General features: G+C 51.6%; 2 protein-coding genes across 2 annotated transcripts in view; one reads left to right on the top strand and one right to left on the bottom strand.

Moving 5' to 3' along the window:
• LOC308495968 (uncharacterized protein C6orf132) overlaps nucleotides 1-14,122 on the bottom strand; it is a gene marked incomplete at its 5' end in the record, with an annotated part of 35,418 nt that extends 21,296 nt beyond the window's left edge. Inside the window, 2 exons of the mRNA XM_081044497.1 lie at nucleotides 3,459-3,565; nucleotides 13,978-14,122. Coding sequence (XP_080900623.1) covers nucleotides 3,459-3,565; nucleotides 13,978-14,122 — 252 coding nt within the window. The remainder of the gene's footprint in view (nucleotides 1-3,458; nucleotides 3,566-13,977) is intronic.
• The window catches only part of CIMIP3 (ciliary microtubule inner protein 3), a gene marked incomplete at both ends in the record, with an annotated part of 62,930 nt that overhangs the window by 30,235 nt on the left and 17,566 nt on the right, over nucleotides 1-15,129 (top strand). The gene's annotated exons all lie outside the window — the stretch shown is intronic.

The raw sequence follows: 15,129 nt of genomic DNA, 5'->3' as shown, positions 1-15,129 counted from the left end.
GTCCTGTTCCAGTCACTAAGGGGTCCCGAGGTCCTTTTAATAATTGGCCTTTGATGCCTGAGAAAGTATTTCTTAGTCCTCTGCACTCTCGCCTCAGAGTGAGGAAGCTCCAGGAACGGGCAGAAGCACCTGCCATTGTCCCTCCCGCCCCCCACTTTTGCCCTCTCCTCTCACACTGTCCCTTTGCAGGCTCATGTGGGGGTACTGACAGCATTCGGAAGAAGACCAGGCCCAGACAGAGCTCAGGAAAAACATGGGCCTTGCCAGGCCTTTGCCTGGCTTCTCAGCATCTCTGCCTTGTCCCTCCCCTGCCCCAGCGTGGCCTGGCCCAGGAGGTGCCCTCTGACTATTGGAGAACAGGGAGGGGCAAGGCCCAGCTGGTTAGGACAGTGTCACTCCCCACCCACCCTGAGGGGGGCGCTTGGGGATGGGGTGTGCCAGTGTGTATGTGTAAACCACACCCACAGGAGTGCTGTCCTCCAGCTCCTCTTCATTCTCCCAGTCTCCTGCCACGGCTGGAAGAAAGCAAAGGACCCAGCCCAGAGCCAAGGGAGAGGAGTCAGATTATTCCCCTCAGCTCAGGAGCAGGTGATGAAAGATTTTAGGGCTGCTCTATATCTTGCGACCTGAGTCAGAAGCACAGAGATGTCGCCAGGATACGGGCCATCAGGTCAAGGGTTTCTAATTTAAAGGTGCACCATAGGTAGGCTTCTGGGGACCTGAGAGCTCTCTGCTGAAATTGTCAGCAAAATCGCACATATGTATGTGGACCAGAGCGGCATCACGGTCTCAAAGGCATCTATGACCCAAAAGAGGCGAGACCCTGGAGCCCAGCAGGCCCTGGCTGCCGGACAGGGGTTCAGAGAGGCAGATGAGGAAGGAGCCAGTGGTTCTGCAGGCCAATGATGGAAGGGAGGAAAAAATCTTCCAGGTGGGGAGAAGGGGAGAGTAGGAAGGTGGGAATAGAACTTGGATCCTGGAGCCTGGCAGCAGGGGTTCAAATCCCAACTCTGCCACCTACGTGCTGTGTGACCTTAAGCAAGTTACTGTCCCATTCTGTCCTTCACTTTCTCCATCTGTAAAATAGGGGTTCATGACAGCACCGTCCCAATAGGGTGGCTCTGTTGGCTCTGGTAACATATACTAGGCATTTGGAATGGCCTGACACACGGCCTGAATTGCACATAGCATGAGCTGCTCTGCCACTCCACCTGCCTTTCCCCATGGAGTGAAATTCCCCTTTCGGGGTTCAGTCCCTGCCTCGTTTTCCTCTGCAGAACGAGACTGGTGGGGACATGATGAGCCCTTTTCAATTGTCAGGTCTCGCGCATTCATTCATTCTCACACCAATGAGAAGGTGTGAGTGTGTTGCGGGGGAAGCCCCCATCTCTTGGGATAGGCTCTGAGGTTTGCCTGGAAGGACGGCTCCCAGAAAGCAGCCTCAGACCTCTGGATCTGACCAGCCAGCCAAGCCCCCTCCAGTGCCTCCCCACCCCCAGTCTTCTGCAGTGGGCCTGGGATCTGCACAGCCCTGGTTGGCCCAGACCAGATCCTAACCAGAGGACCCAAACCAGAAGAGAAGAGAACAGAAAGGCTGAGATTTGCCCTAGTCATAGCAGGGGCCCAAAGTGGGTGGGTGGGGCATGCAGGATTCTGGCCAATCAGAATAAACTCAGCTGTGCAGCATTAACCCTTTAGTTTCTGTTTCAGATCTGGGGGAGGAGCCGGGACAGCAGGAGCCAGTGAAGGGGCAACAGCCATTTATTTCAATATTTTAACAACCTGGGTGTGTGAGCCCTGGGCCCACACCACTGTCCTTCTGAGTTTGTGTGCCCTGGGGGACAGAATCTAATTCACCTCCAGTAATAGAAAATCTCAAAATTATTTCACCTGCATTTGTAGGTGCAATGACCCCTGTAACAGTTTTACAAACCTCTGGAAACAAAGGTAGGGGCTGACTCATTTGCTTTATACCTTTTTGTTGTTGGTGTTGTACTTTCTGTGTTTGTCTATAACGTCTACGAATTGTTTTTACAAGCAGAAAACACATTATTTGGAGTTATATTTCCGGAGGTCTGTGTGCTCAGCCCTGCTCCACGTAGAGGCCTTGGGGATGCAGCAAGGAGAGTGTAAGTCTCGGTCTCTCCCATCTAGAATCTTGGGGTCTGGTCAGTGAGGTTGGACAAACCAGAAAAAAAAATGGCGATGGCAAGAGGAAGGTGGTTGTGCCAGGCAGTGCTGGGCAGAATTTACAGGTGCCCAAACCCAAGGAGTGGGGTGCCCGAGGTCCAACAGGCCCCTGAGAACTCAGACCAGGATTAGGTGTCTTGTCAGTCCAGGAAGCACAAATCCTCATGGACCCCAGTGACCGTATTGTCTCAACCAGGACCCGGCTGACAGACAACAGTGAATCTACAATTCAGGAGGCTGACTGTTTAGGCTCTAGACCTGGGTTGTCCAATACTGGCCACAGGTGGCCACTGAACACTTGAAATGTCACTAGTCGGAAGTGGGAAGTGTAGTACACCAGATTTTGAAGACTTAGTATGAAAAGAATATAAAACAGCTCATTAGTATTTTTTCTATTGATTAAATGTTAAAATAATCTTTTGAGTATATTGGGTTAAGTAAAACATAGTATTAAAATTAATTTTACCTACTTCTTTTTACTTTTAAAGCAGCTACTAGAAAATTTAAAATTACATGAGACACACTATATTTCTTTTGGACAGCACTGGTCAATGTTGTCCCAGAAAACCTAGGAACTCTCATCACGGTAAACAGAACCAGTCACAGCGCGGTTGTTTTGAGTCTCCCTTGTCAAAGAACAAAAGTCCAACCACAGGCCCTAGAAGGGCATTTTTGGTTTCCTGTCATTTCAGACTCACAAACAAATAATCTGTCTGTCCCAAATGCCCTCCTCCCAAGGGTCACTGTTCTTTGTCCTTCAAGACAGCGCACATGTCACCTCTTCCAGGAAGCCCTCCTTGACCACCCCCTGTGGCTGAATCAACTGCCCCTGCTCTGGCCTGTATTCTATCAGTCTGTTTACTCACTCGTGTCCTGCCTTGAGAGCAGCAGTGCTGGCTCAGTCATCTCCACATCCCAGCATCTAATGCAGGGCCTAGCATGGAGAAGGCAGCCATCAGTGATTGTGGAATATGAATCCTGCTTAACTGGAGGTACCCACTGGTGCAATGCCTCTGCACACAAGTTTCCTATAACCTCTCCTTGGGTTTTGACCCAGAGTTAACACCTCTAATCCTAGCCTTCCTGCCATGAGCCTCAGCCATGCTTCCTTCCAGTAGCTGTCCTGGGTTGGCATCAGGAAGGAAGGGAATGGACACAGGGGGAGGCTGATGTCCACTAGGCCTGGGCAGGTGGGACTACCTCCTCCGTGGCAGCCCTGGTGGCCTGTCAGAGCCGACCCTGAGACACCAGAGCAGAACCGTACTCACCAGAGGAAGGAAGGTCAGTAGAGGCCGGACTCGTGGCCGAGCTTTCAGCGTGGCTGTTCCTGACTCGCTCACCGTGTCAAATCGATTGTCTCCATAATAGATCCCATCTAGAGGAGACAAGGGGAGACCATGAGCTGCAGATCAAAGGCATGTTGACCACTGAGTTTAATCTGCCCCGCAGTTCCTATGAGGAAATGCAGGCCCTGTGGTTGGCCCTTTTTGACTCATATCCTATAGACAGGGTGTGTGCTAATGGGGCCTACTAAAGAATGATAGGGAGGGACCTCATGGGGGGTTTCTTGGGGTTTCCTGCAGTATTCCTGGGGCTTTCAGCCCCTAGCAGCCATCTGTCTCTTGATTCATCCTCTACAAGTCCTGAACCCTCACTCTCACAATCAGCCCTCCTTTGGGGGCCCTGAAGCTTGGCCATGGCCCCAGCTAAAGCTTATCTTGGAAAGAGGGAAGAAAACAACCTGGCTTTTCTCTCAAGTGTTTGAATATCTAATCTGAAACAAGCAGAGTGGATGAGGCCACTTGCTGCCCCCAACAACCCAGCACCTACCTTTTGGACTCCTCTAACTGGAGATTTTCTTGCCCCCCAATCCACCAATGGTTGTGTGCACGGCTCTGTTTGATGCACTCGTGAGGGCAGAGCAGAAAGAGTGGGACAGTAGGATACATGTGACCCAATACAAATCCCAGATCTGCCACTGACTGGCTGTGTTGTTTAACTTCTCTGGGCCTCAGTTTTGCCATCTGTACAATGGGAATGATGATAGTGCCAACTTTATAGGACTGTTGTGAGGAGTGGTCAGCATATATGTAGTAAATGCTCAACAAAACATGGTCTCTTTCCCTGTTGGCAGATGATATGAAGGACTTTCCTCTTCCTCCAGTTATTGGGCCTGTGCTCCAAGCTGTTTCTATAGTAGTGGGGAGGGTGTGAGGAGCCATTCACACTTTTTCAACCAATCTTCCTCATGAGCCCTAGCACACATTGATAAGAATCTTACATTCCACCCCAGGTTCACACACAGTCACCTCCTAGAGGCAGGGATCACTGTGGGCCTCCTACGATGTCACTCACATGGTAAGTGACTTACATCCACTTAACAGGCCCTGAGAGACTTTCTCCTTCTTTATAGTTCGAGGGGAAAGAGAAGAAAGGTCCAAATCCCAATTAACCAGAATCTAACTAATTGGAACATTAAAGGAACATGAAAGAGAATTACTTTTCCCCTTGCACATGACTTTAGGAGAAAAGTGAAAGAAAGCCAAAAGATTTATTCAAAAGAAATTGGGCTTGTCAGGGAGGTCCTGGGATCAGAATACATTCATCCACTTTTCTACACTTACAGCCATGGTCCTCTGCGTGAGAATCTGGACTTCGAATGTGACATGGAAACTCCTGGGAACAGTGTAGGAAACGGACGGAGAGCCCTTTGTCTGCTGCCCTACCAGGCGGAGAGTTGGCTGGTACATTTAAGGTTCTCATCTCTCAACAGGAGCCAAAATGGAGAGTTCTCTGTGTGCTCCACACATACCAGGACACTGCAGTTCCCAGCACTGCCCAGCTAGGGCGGGCAGACAGACGGGATTCCCAGTCCTCGCTGCCAGGCTCCTCGCCTGAGGCTGGAGGCCAAGAGCTAAGGGGCGGGGCCTGGGGTGGGGAAGGAAGGGGGAGCTCTGAGAATGTAGGTTTGGCCCAACCAGAAACAAGAAAAGTAGAGATAACTGGATATACCCGGCAGCTATCCTTAAAACCTACCAGATTCTTCCTGGCTTCCAAGAGCCTACCTGTTGGCCAGGGTCTCCTGGGACATTCTCTGTAGTGCTGTGTGTGGGATAAGGTCTTAGATCTGATAGGCTGTTGGGTCCTTAATAGGACTGGGGGTCCTTAATAGAACTGGGGGTGGTGTGTGGATTAACACAGGGCCTAGGTGAGAGGCACGCTCCTAGGCAGGCCCTCTCTCTAATTACTTCACTTAATCTCTGCACTGCGTTCCTTTCTATAGCTGAGTTATCATATTAATGGCTACTGTTATTGTATGCCTAGGAGCTTTTAGAAGAGAGCAACCTGACAAGGTGATCATTATAATAACAGTCATAATAATATGTAAAACTTATTGAACAATTTTAATGGACCAAGCACCGTTCTGAGCATCATTTACATTATTAATTCATTTAATTCTCAAAACAGCCCCATGCAATTGGCATGATGATTATCCACATTTTACAGATGAGAAAACCGAGGCACGGAGAGGTCAAATAACTTGCCCAAAGCCTCAAAGTAAGTGGCGAAGCTGGGGTTTCTGCTCTGAGGCTGATCTCTGAACCACTACACACATAGCTCCCAAAGCAGGGGACCCTAATCTTGCCGTTTACAGAACGTGGACGGGAGGATGAAGGTAAGAGGGGGCATGGCTCTATTTGAGGGTAAGGGAGGCTTGGTGGCCATGCAGCAGGGCTGGGGAGGCATGGGAGGTGGAGCAGCTTGCCCAAGGCTATGCCTGGGTCAGGGCACCATGGCTCTGACCCCACATGGGCGCGCGCTCTACACACCTCAGATTCCGTGACTCAGCCCTGACTAAGAGGCACTGTTGTCTCGGTTGGTTTGTGGTTGTTTTTAGCAGGGGAATCCTTTCTAAGAATACGATTGTTCTCCGGGGAACCTCCTGAATGGGAGAGGCTGGTGTTGAGGCTGGGGTGAAAGGCCCAGGTGGCTCCCTCCCCACTGGGGCACATCTTGGAAGTCCAGTTTGATTTCACCGGTTCTAGGAGGTGTGGCTGGGAGTCAGGAAAGGAAAGGGGATGATGGCAGCTGATTCACAGTGGTGTGATATGAGAAAGACTTGACTGGACATTGCTACCTTTGAAGATGGCAGGAGGCCACAGCCAAGGACCGCAGGGGGCTTCTAGACACCGGAAAAGGTGAGAAAAACAGATTCTCCCCTACAATCTCTAGGAAGGAGCAAAATCTTGCCAACACTTTAATTTTAGCCCAGTGAGACCGGTGTCAGACTTCTGACCTACAGAACTGTAAGCTAATACATGTATGTTGTTTTAAGCCAAAAGAAAAGAAGAGCTATGGCTAGAACCCGACAGGCTTTTCCTGGGCCCCTCATACTTGGGCTCAACTCACAATGAGTCAAGCCAAGCCACCAGCGGGTGAGGCAGGTGTGGTCACCACCATAAACTAGGTTCTCCAGAGTTCAAGTTCAGGGTTGGGGTTTTCTGAACCACAAAGTAAAGGCCCAGAACTAAAAAGAAGACAACAGAGTCCAGCCTTGGGGATTTTCCTATGGAAGTAAATGAACTCCATTGGGATCACTGAGTCAGGGACACTAGAATGGACCTTCCTGAAAAACAGCCCCTTCCTCAATTAAGGAGAGAAAAGAGGGCCAGGCTGCCTCTTGAGGAAGGAAGTGAGAGTGAGGAGGGAAAGGAGCTGATGGGGAAGAGGCTGGACAATTTCCCTCTGAGGACAATGAGACTTCTCGGTCAGAAAAGAGGGGCTCTATCCTAGGATCGTGCCCACCCTGAAACTAGGAAACTCCCTCTGTGTCTGCCTTTTTACTTGACCCGCTTTCCCAACTGGAAGAATTTTCGGGGATCTTAGAAGTTTTGAGCTTGCCACGAGGACCAGAGAAGCAGCTGAGAAAACATCCTGATGGGATTCACAAGGCAGGAAAATGAAGACAGCCACCTGACCAGAGCTTCCAGGGAAAGGGAGCAGGCATCTTCAGGAGGCCCCTGGGGGCAATTCCGGCAGCCAAGAAGGCTTGGGAGACCGTGGAAGCAGGATCTGAGCCCCAGGCGGACCACAGCCCTGTCAAGATAAGAACTCTAGCCTCTATCTGGCAAATTCACGTAAAAATAACACTGATACAATAGGACGAAATCCAGGTCTGCCCCCATTTACCCAAACTGATCATCAAAACAATCCCAATTCCCCCCCAAATGAAATCCTCTTTCTGATAGAATCGTGCACAAGATTGCTTTCCATTGGTTACATTTCTCTCTCATATCTTGACAGGAAATGAAGTCAGCTTTGCTTTCTTTTACCCTCCCTCAAGGACGTGAGTTCACATAAATCCCACTTAATGTCCAAAAACGGAGTTTGAAATTAATTCTGAGTGCCACAGCTGTTTTAGCAGGAAGGCTTCCCCTCAGATTTTAACCTGGGGATGGCAGCTACCCTCCTTCAAGGCCTCCCTCAGGAATACCTGATCCTACTATTGGCTTCAGGGGTATTTATGCTGTGGCTGAGACGGCCTGGGCTCAGCCTGGGCTCTGTGGAGGCCACAGCTGAGCCTCAGCCCCAGGCCAGACACCCCAGGCAGCTCACAGCTCCTCCGTGGGAGGGGTGACAGGACAGTGTGGGGTCAAGACCACAGGTAGAGAGCCCGACTGAATTTGTGTTCATCCTTGCTCCATCACTTATCAACTGTGGAGTCTTGGAAGTGTTACTACATCTCTTTGAGGCTGTTTCCTCATCTTTGTAAAAGTGAGTACATGGTCCCTACTGGGTAGGTTGGTGTGAGGCTGAATGAGATAAAGTGTGCAACAGGTTAGCACAACGCCAGGCAGATAATCTGGGCTCGATAATTGAGAGAGCTGCTCATCATCATCGCACACTCTCTGCTCCACCTTCCCTTGCTCTGCCAAGGGTTTGGAATGAGCTTGAATCAGGTTGGATCACTGGCAAATTATGAGTGAACATCTGTACCCAGGGGTGAAAACCACCAGGACGCAGGTGGCCTTTGCTCTCTTGTCAGGGAGAACTTTGAGTCTGGACACTTGAGGCTGCCCTCTTTGCAGATGAGGACACTGAGGCCCAGAGTGGGCAGGGCAGGCCCAAGGTCGTAGAGCTGCGGTGTTGCCACGGCCCGAGAAGGACCCCGACTTGTAGCGCTGGGCTCCAAGCACAAATAATGCAGTGCCTTACCCATGGCACATGGCTCGCTGCCTCTCCCCAAACAGGCCGACCTGGTTCTCTAGGTCTGGTACCGTGTGTGTGTGTGTGTGTGTGTGTGTGTGTGTGTGTGTGTGTGTACATGTGTTAAGAGGAGGGGAGCATGGCCAGCTTTGAGGAAGTCGAGAGGTGGGCACAAGCTGCAGTCTCACTCCCAGCCCTTTTTTCTCCCCTTCTCCCCCAGAAAAGGAGCCTCCCTCCAGGTCTTGGGCATTTCTTTTTTCACAGAGTTCAGGGCTGAAAGCCTGGTAAAATGCTCCTGCTCCCCCATTCCCAAAGCTGCCCCTGGATTTCCATGGAGGTTGAGTTATTTAGCTCTTTCCCCAAATCCTAGACAGGTCCAAACTTGCGAGAAAATTAATAATAAAATGGAAATGTCTAACGTTTATTAAGCTTATATTATGAGCTAGGTATTATTCTAAGTGCCCTTCACAAACCTATGGGGGAGGTACTCTTATTATTCTTGTTTTGCAAATGAGGAAACTGAGGCTCAGAGAGGTGAAGTCCCCTGCCCAAGATCCCACAGTTGGTGATTCAATCCCAGGTACCTAACTCTAAATCCAGTTCTCTCTGGTCATAGCCAGCACAGCAGGGAAATAATGCAGGGACCCAGCCCCTCTTCCCTTGGTCTCCTGTTTTTCCAGAGCGAGACTCAAAAGTTGGTGAGACCCAGAGGAAACAAATGAACCTGGGACTTAGAATCCCTGCTCCTCCATATAATACCTGAGGGCTTTGAGCACTTTCTCAGGCTGTTTCCCTACCTGTCAAACGGAGATATTACTTGTATTCTGTAGGAAGCCTCCCCAAATCAGGGGAGGGAAAGAAGCTATCAGGGACAAGAGAAGAGCTGGGGTGATGGTGTGGGACTCCAAATTGCCAGGGGCCCCCAAATGACCCCAGGAGCACTGGCCAGCGCCTGAAGGAGGGGTAGGTGTGGGAGTTTGTTGTCTTGACCCAGAGTAACCCAGAACCCCAAAACAGACCCCTCACCTCCACCCTACTGAGGTGGGGTGTGCAATCCTTGGAAACGACCAAGGCCCAGATTTTCAGGGAAGCAGTGTGTGGGGGGGTGCCATGTGAATGTAACCCACAATGGAGTTAATGAAGCCCTTCGCGGCTAATTAACAGGTCCACATGACGGGAACCTGAAAAGGCCAGTCTGCCCCAGCAAGCCCTAGCAGGCCTGACCCCAGCACCAGAGAGAGCCTTTTGTCCAAGGACAGAGGGGACATTGGGCTGGAGTAGGGCAGGGAGGAGCCACAGAGCCGCAGAGGAGAGGGGAACAGAGAGGGAGGAGCCTTGGGGGCAGGGACTGTAGGGGGAAGAGAGCAGCAAACAGGCCCTCTCCTTCCAACTTGCTGCTCAAAGAAGGGTCTTTGGACCTGCAGAAGGACTTCACCTGGGAACCAGTGGGAAGTGCAGTCTCCCTCCATTCCTAACCTACCGTGTCAGAATCTGATCTTCATAAGGTCCCTGGTGATTGGATGTACTTAAATTTTGAGCTGCCCTGAGCTGAAATGACAGTCATTGAACCTCTGAGCCTTCTGAGTCTGTTTCCTCAATTGAGAAAACATGTCATTTTTTAGCACAGTGCCTGCTTCAAGAAATAACCGATAATGATGGCATTATTATTGTTATTAATTTATTGGCTGAGAGAGAAGGGGCACCCTGTAGCCGGTGGCAGTGGTCAAGGGAGGGCCTGCTTTCTGAATTCAACTACCAAGACAAGAGGAACTTTATATAATGGGGCAGCAGAGAGGGTGTGTGTGTGTGTACTAACTGCCAGCAAACCACAGCACACCTCCAAGGGCCAGGAGCAAACAACAGTCTCCTTCACACCCCTGCAAAGCACAGGTCAGCTTTCGGTAGGCTGGTGCCAGCTGGGCACTGGCGGGAAATCTATGCTCAGCTTCTGGGGTTCATGACTTCCTACCCTTAGCCTGGCCTGAGACACAAGATCAGAGGACCCTAGGAGCAGGAATACCAGAACCAGCAGCCACCCTAGGGAGCACTGGGGTTCTCTTAATCAGGACCTGGCCACCGTCCCTACACACTTATTTAGAACTGCAGGAAGTTCTAAGGGGAAAAAGTTTGGCCCAGCTCCCATGTGGGGAAAGGAACCCCAGGATTCTCAAATCTTCCTGTATAAGAAAATCACCCAGGAGCAGGTGAAAAATCCAGACTCTGGGCCCTCGCCCAGCGATTCTGACTTCAGACGCTTGAGGTGGAACCCTAGAAATCTGCATTTTAAGGAGGTGTCCTACCTGGTTGTGATGAAAGTGATTTACATTTGGAGGCAAGAAAGAGAGTTCCCCAGCAAGCAGGGCAGTCTCATTGCTGGGGTGGGGTGGGATGGCAGCAGATAAAGAAGCCAGGCTTAATTAATCCAGGAGGCAGGGAGGAGTCCAGAACGCCAGGTCTCAGGGGGCAGCAGCCCATCCCTTGTCTCAGGATTCCCAAAGATCACCTCTCCCTGCCTTTAAAAGACAATTGTGTGGCCTTTTAAGACCCTAGCATGGGCTGCAAAAGGCAAGAGGTTTAATTAGGATTACAATTGCATTACGAGAAGCCCTCAAGTAAAGTAAATTACTGGAATAAATGTTAGGAAAATTCTTTAAAGAAAAATGTATCCGTAACCACCTTCACATGACTGCATTTTACTGGCTGCATCCAGTCTACCCTGTGCAAACAGATTTTTGTACATGGCTGTAGCCACTGAGCAAGTGGTTATTCGTTACTTCCCTTATACACCCCTGCACTGATTTCCAAGGGCCTGATAGGCTTTGCAGGGAATGTCACACACTCAGGGACCGATAGAATTCTAATCCCAACCCCTTTGAGATTTAGGATAGTCTCTTTTTCCTCAGTTTCCTCTGGTCTACAGCAGTGTTAGGAAGAGGAACTGAAGCAGGCAAGGGCAAGGAATACTCAGGATTGGGAATGACCTGATAATAATAAAGGGCCAGCTAGTAAATATTTTCAGCTTTGGGGGCCGTGCAGTCTCTGCTGCAGCTACTTAATTCTGCCATTGTAGCCTGAAAGCAGCCATAAGCAATATGTAAATTATGGGCATGGCTGGCTGTGTTCTAATAAAACTTTATTTACAAAATGTTTATGTTTTTTAAATAAAACTTTATTTACTAAAACAGCCAGGGCCCAAATCTGCCAATCCTTACTTTAGGGCATTTCTTTTTAATGCCCTTCAAAGCACTGCCATATACAAACCTCAAACAGTTCTGCAGGCAGACTGGACACCATCTCTACTTTACAGAATTAAAAATTGAGACCCAGAGAGTGGCTAGTCCCCGCATTATTGACAGAGGGAGGGCCCTAAGGCCCTAAGCACTGGTCCCTCTCATCCCCAACTCCAAGTACGAGTCCTGTTCAGCAGGGAGGAGGACCTCTGCCACACCCACGGGCACGGGAGGTGGAGTAACACCCCAGAAACGCTGCTATCCTGCCGGGCACACGTCGTTTTCCACTCTTCCATGTGCAGGGTGCAACCAGGCTGAGTCAGCTGGGGGCCCAGCCCTGCCCTGGGGAATGGGAGGATCTGCCCCCTGGGACCCAGCCCTGCCCAGGCTGGTGAAATCAGCAGCTGGCTGGCGATGACAGGGCACCATACCCCCACTTCTCTCAGAGGCAGCGATCCCTACCAGCAGCATGCTCCGTGCAGACAAAAATGCAGACGTGTCTAAGGCATTTCTAAGGTCTCTTCTTGAGGAAGGGGAGGGGGAGGTCTCAGGCAGATGCCCCCTCAAGTCAAATTCACCCTTGAATTACCTTCTACTAAGTCAATTCAGCAAGCTGGCCAAGAGTGCGGTCTCTGGAGTCCAACTGCCTGAGTTCAAATATTGTCTCTGCCTCATGAGGGAAATTTTGCTGTGAGGGAAATGTTCTAAAACTGAATTGTGGTGATGGTTGCACAACTCCGTACGTCTACTAAAAATAATTGAATTGTACACTTAAGAAAATCCAGGCTCAGCCGTTTAAAGCTGTGTGATCTTGGGCATGTTACTTAACCTCCCTGTGCCTCAGTCTCCTCATCTGTCAAACAGGAATCATAAGCTAGATGAGGATTCACCGAGTCAACAACATAAGGACTTTAGAATGGTACCTTGCACTTCAGAAGGGATCAATGCATGTTTGCTACACAGGCAAGGAGAGGTGTTTGGGCATCGCAGAGTTATACTTGGCTGCACACATGTATTTGTAGGTTCCTAAACTGTGCCCCCAAATTGCCCTGCCCCCCCACCAGCCTTTGCTCCTGCTGTTTGCTCTGCAAAATGCTCGATGCCCTTCCTTCTCACCTTAAAGGTTAACTGCAATCAGAGCCTATCTGTCCTCTCTCCTCCTTCTGTACTTAAGCTAATTTTATAGCAAAGGCTTAGAATGGGTTACATGTCCAAAGTTAATTCTGGTCTGGGATCCGTGAGCCAGGGACAGGTGACATCTTGTTTACCCTGCTCCTGTCCCAGTGCTTTGTGCCCCCCCCCCCCCCCCCCCCGTGACAACCTGGCCACTGAACTGAATCCAACAGCAGGGACTGAGGCTACAACATCTTCTTGAGTCCCAGCACAGTGACCATAAAGGTCAGTGAAGGTAATGGGGTGACAATGAAGGCAGGTGAGATAAAGCTGTGATGGGTGACCCTCTTTGGGCCAGAGCCTCATAACATAAGCAAGAAGTAAATTCCTGTTTCTACTCCCCTGGAGGCATGGTATTTTCAGATGCCTGCAGAGATACACCTCCCTGACTCAGGAGCCAGGCTGATGAGGGCCTTCTGTGACCTCCACTGTCCATCCCAGGCTTCTGGGTCTGGGCCCAGAGATAACTCAGGCTGCAGGCTGACCTTGCAAGAGCCTGACCCCACTAAATGAGTAGGTGTCTTGCACAGCCTGGTATCCTGCTGACCGTGGCGCTTAGTGATTTTTCCTGGGCCTCCCCTGTGCAGAGCTGAGTGTGTGGGCATCTAGATAGCAGACCCCTCTCTTTGCCTGTGACCCTGGGCCAGGAGAGTGGGGGGATGTACAGGGGGGACAGAGGAAGCAGAAAAGGTGCGGGTTGAAGGGACCATCCCTAGCCCTCCTTGGGGTGGTGGGGGGGGGCACTTCTGACCCAACACGACGGTACTGCTGGGAAAGGAGGACCCACTGCAAACTTCGGGAAGCCTTTCTGGCAACACAAACGTAACTTCCAGCGAGGACGGAAAGCAAACTCCTTGGAAGAGGGACTGGGATCAGATGCGGGGTGGGGGGGTGGGGGGGTGGCACAAATGTCTCCGCCCTCGCTGTGCGGAGGGTCCCCTCCAGCGGCGCACCTTTCCCCCACCCCATCCCCCATGCCATGGCCCTTTCCCAGAGACACGCGCTGCGGCGCCGCCTGGAGTTTCCGGCAGCTCCTTCCCGGCCAGTTCACAGGTTCCAACGTGTCCTTGCCCCTCCGCCCCTACCCGCGCGGATCGCCCGGAGCCCGGGACGGGCCCGCGCCGCCGGCCGCCTCCCAGGGGTCCCAACGCCGACCCTCTCCCCCGGGTGCACTTACCGAGGTCCCCGGTACCCTCCTCCCGGGCCTCTTGGGTGAAAATCCAGGGGGGGTTGGTGGCGTAGAGGGAGGTGGTGTTGGAGTTGGCATTCTTCTTGCCGAAGAATTTGCTGAAGGTACCCTGCACCGTCTGGTTCTTTTTCATGCTGCCGCAGGCCTCGCGGACACCGGGGAAGGACCGTCCCTCGGTCGCCCTGCCCTGCCCCGGAGTGAACCCCGCACCGTCTCCCCAGGGCACTCTACCAGGCCATGCCCAGAGCCGTCTTCCCCGCCCGTGCACCGGGCGACAGGTGCTGCGGGCGCCGCCGCTCGCCTGGAAATGCGAGCTACCTGGGCAGGTAAGAGGCTGCGGCTGAGAGCGGCCCCGCCCCGCGGTCGCCCAACTCCCCCGGCCGCATTCCTGCCCGCCTCCTTCTACAACAGGCCATTGTTGGCATGGCCCAGTGGGCTGGGGACCTCGCCCGGCCCACGCCCCTCCTGGAAGACGAGCCCCCCCCCCCCCGCTAGGCCCCCACCTGGCCCTCCTCTTCCACCCCTCTTCTCCCCGGGGATGGGAGGAGGCGGGCAAGTCCCCTGCTTCTAAGTAGGGTCACGACCAGGTCAATATGGGAACTTTGGAAAGGACTCTGCCCATCAGTGGGGAACTGGTTGGCGAAAGGGAGCATGCAGAAGGGTTCTACAGGCCTTCAAAACTGTGGGCCACTAGCCTTCAATACAAATAAGGAAGGGCCCCTAAGAAAAAAAGGTGAGGGGGAAGCAACAAACGGGCATCCCAATCTGATGACGAAGGCGGAAAATAATCCTCATTGGCAGAGCTCCAAAGAGAATGTAGGATGACTAAAATCTTGGCATTTTCGCACATCAGTTTTTTTTTTTTTCCTGTGAAGTTAAGTGAATATAATTTTTAAAACTCAAGGTGGGTGGAACTCACTTAAGGTTGAGGTCACTCTACAGAGAGATGAGCTGTGGACGTTGAAGGTGCACGGGGAACCATCCTAGCTAAGGCTCCGCGTGGCTGTCCACTGAGGAAGGTCCCATCAGATGAGGACCTGGGGGATGATGTGAAAGACGCTGAGTGGGGGAGAGTCAGGCCAAGGGGTTAGATTTTTATGCTTTCTGGGCAGCAGGAGGGAAGGCGGGGTGGGGGTGATC

This window comes from Rhinolophus hipposideros (assembly GCF_964194185.1).
Source record: "Rhinolophus hipposideros genome assembly, chromosome: 3".
In the NCBI taxonomy this organism is placed as follows: Eukaryota; Metazoa; Chordata; class Mammalia; order Chiroptera; family Rhinolophidae; genus Rhinolophus; species Rhinolophus hipposideros.
This window is presented reverse-complemented; position numbering and strand designations above follow the sequence as displayed.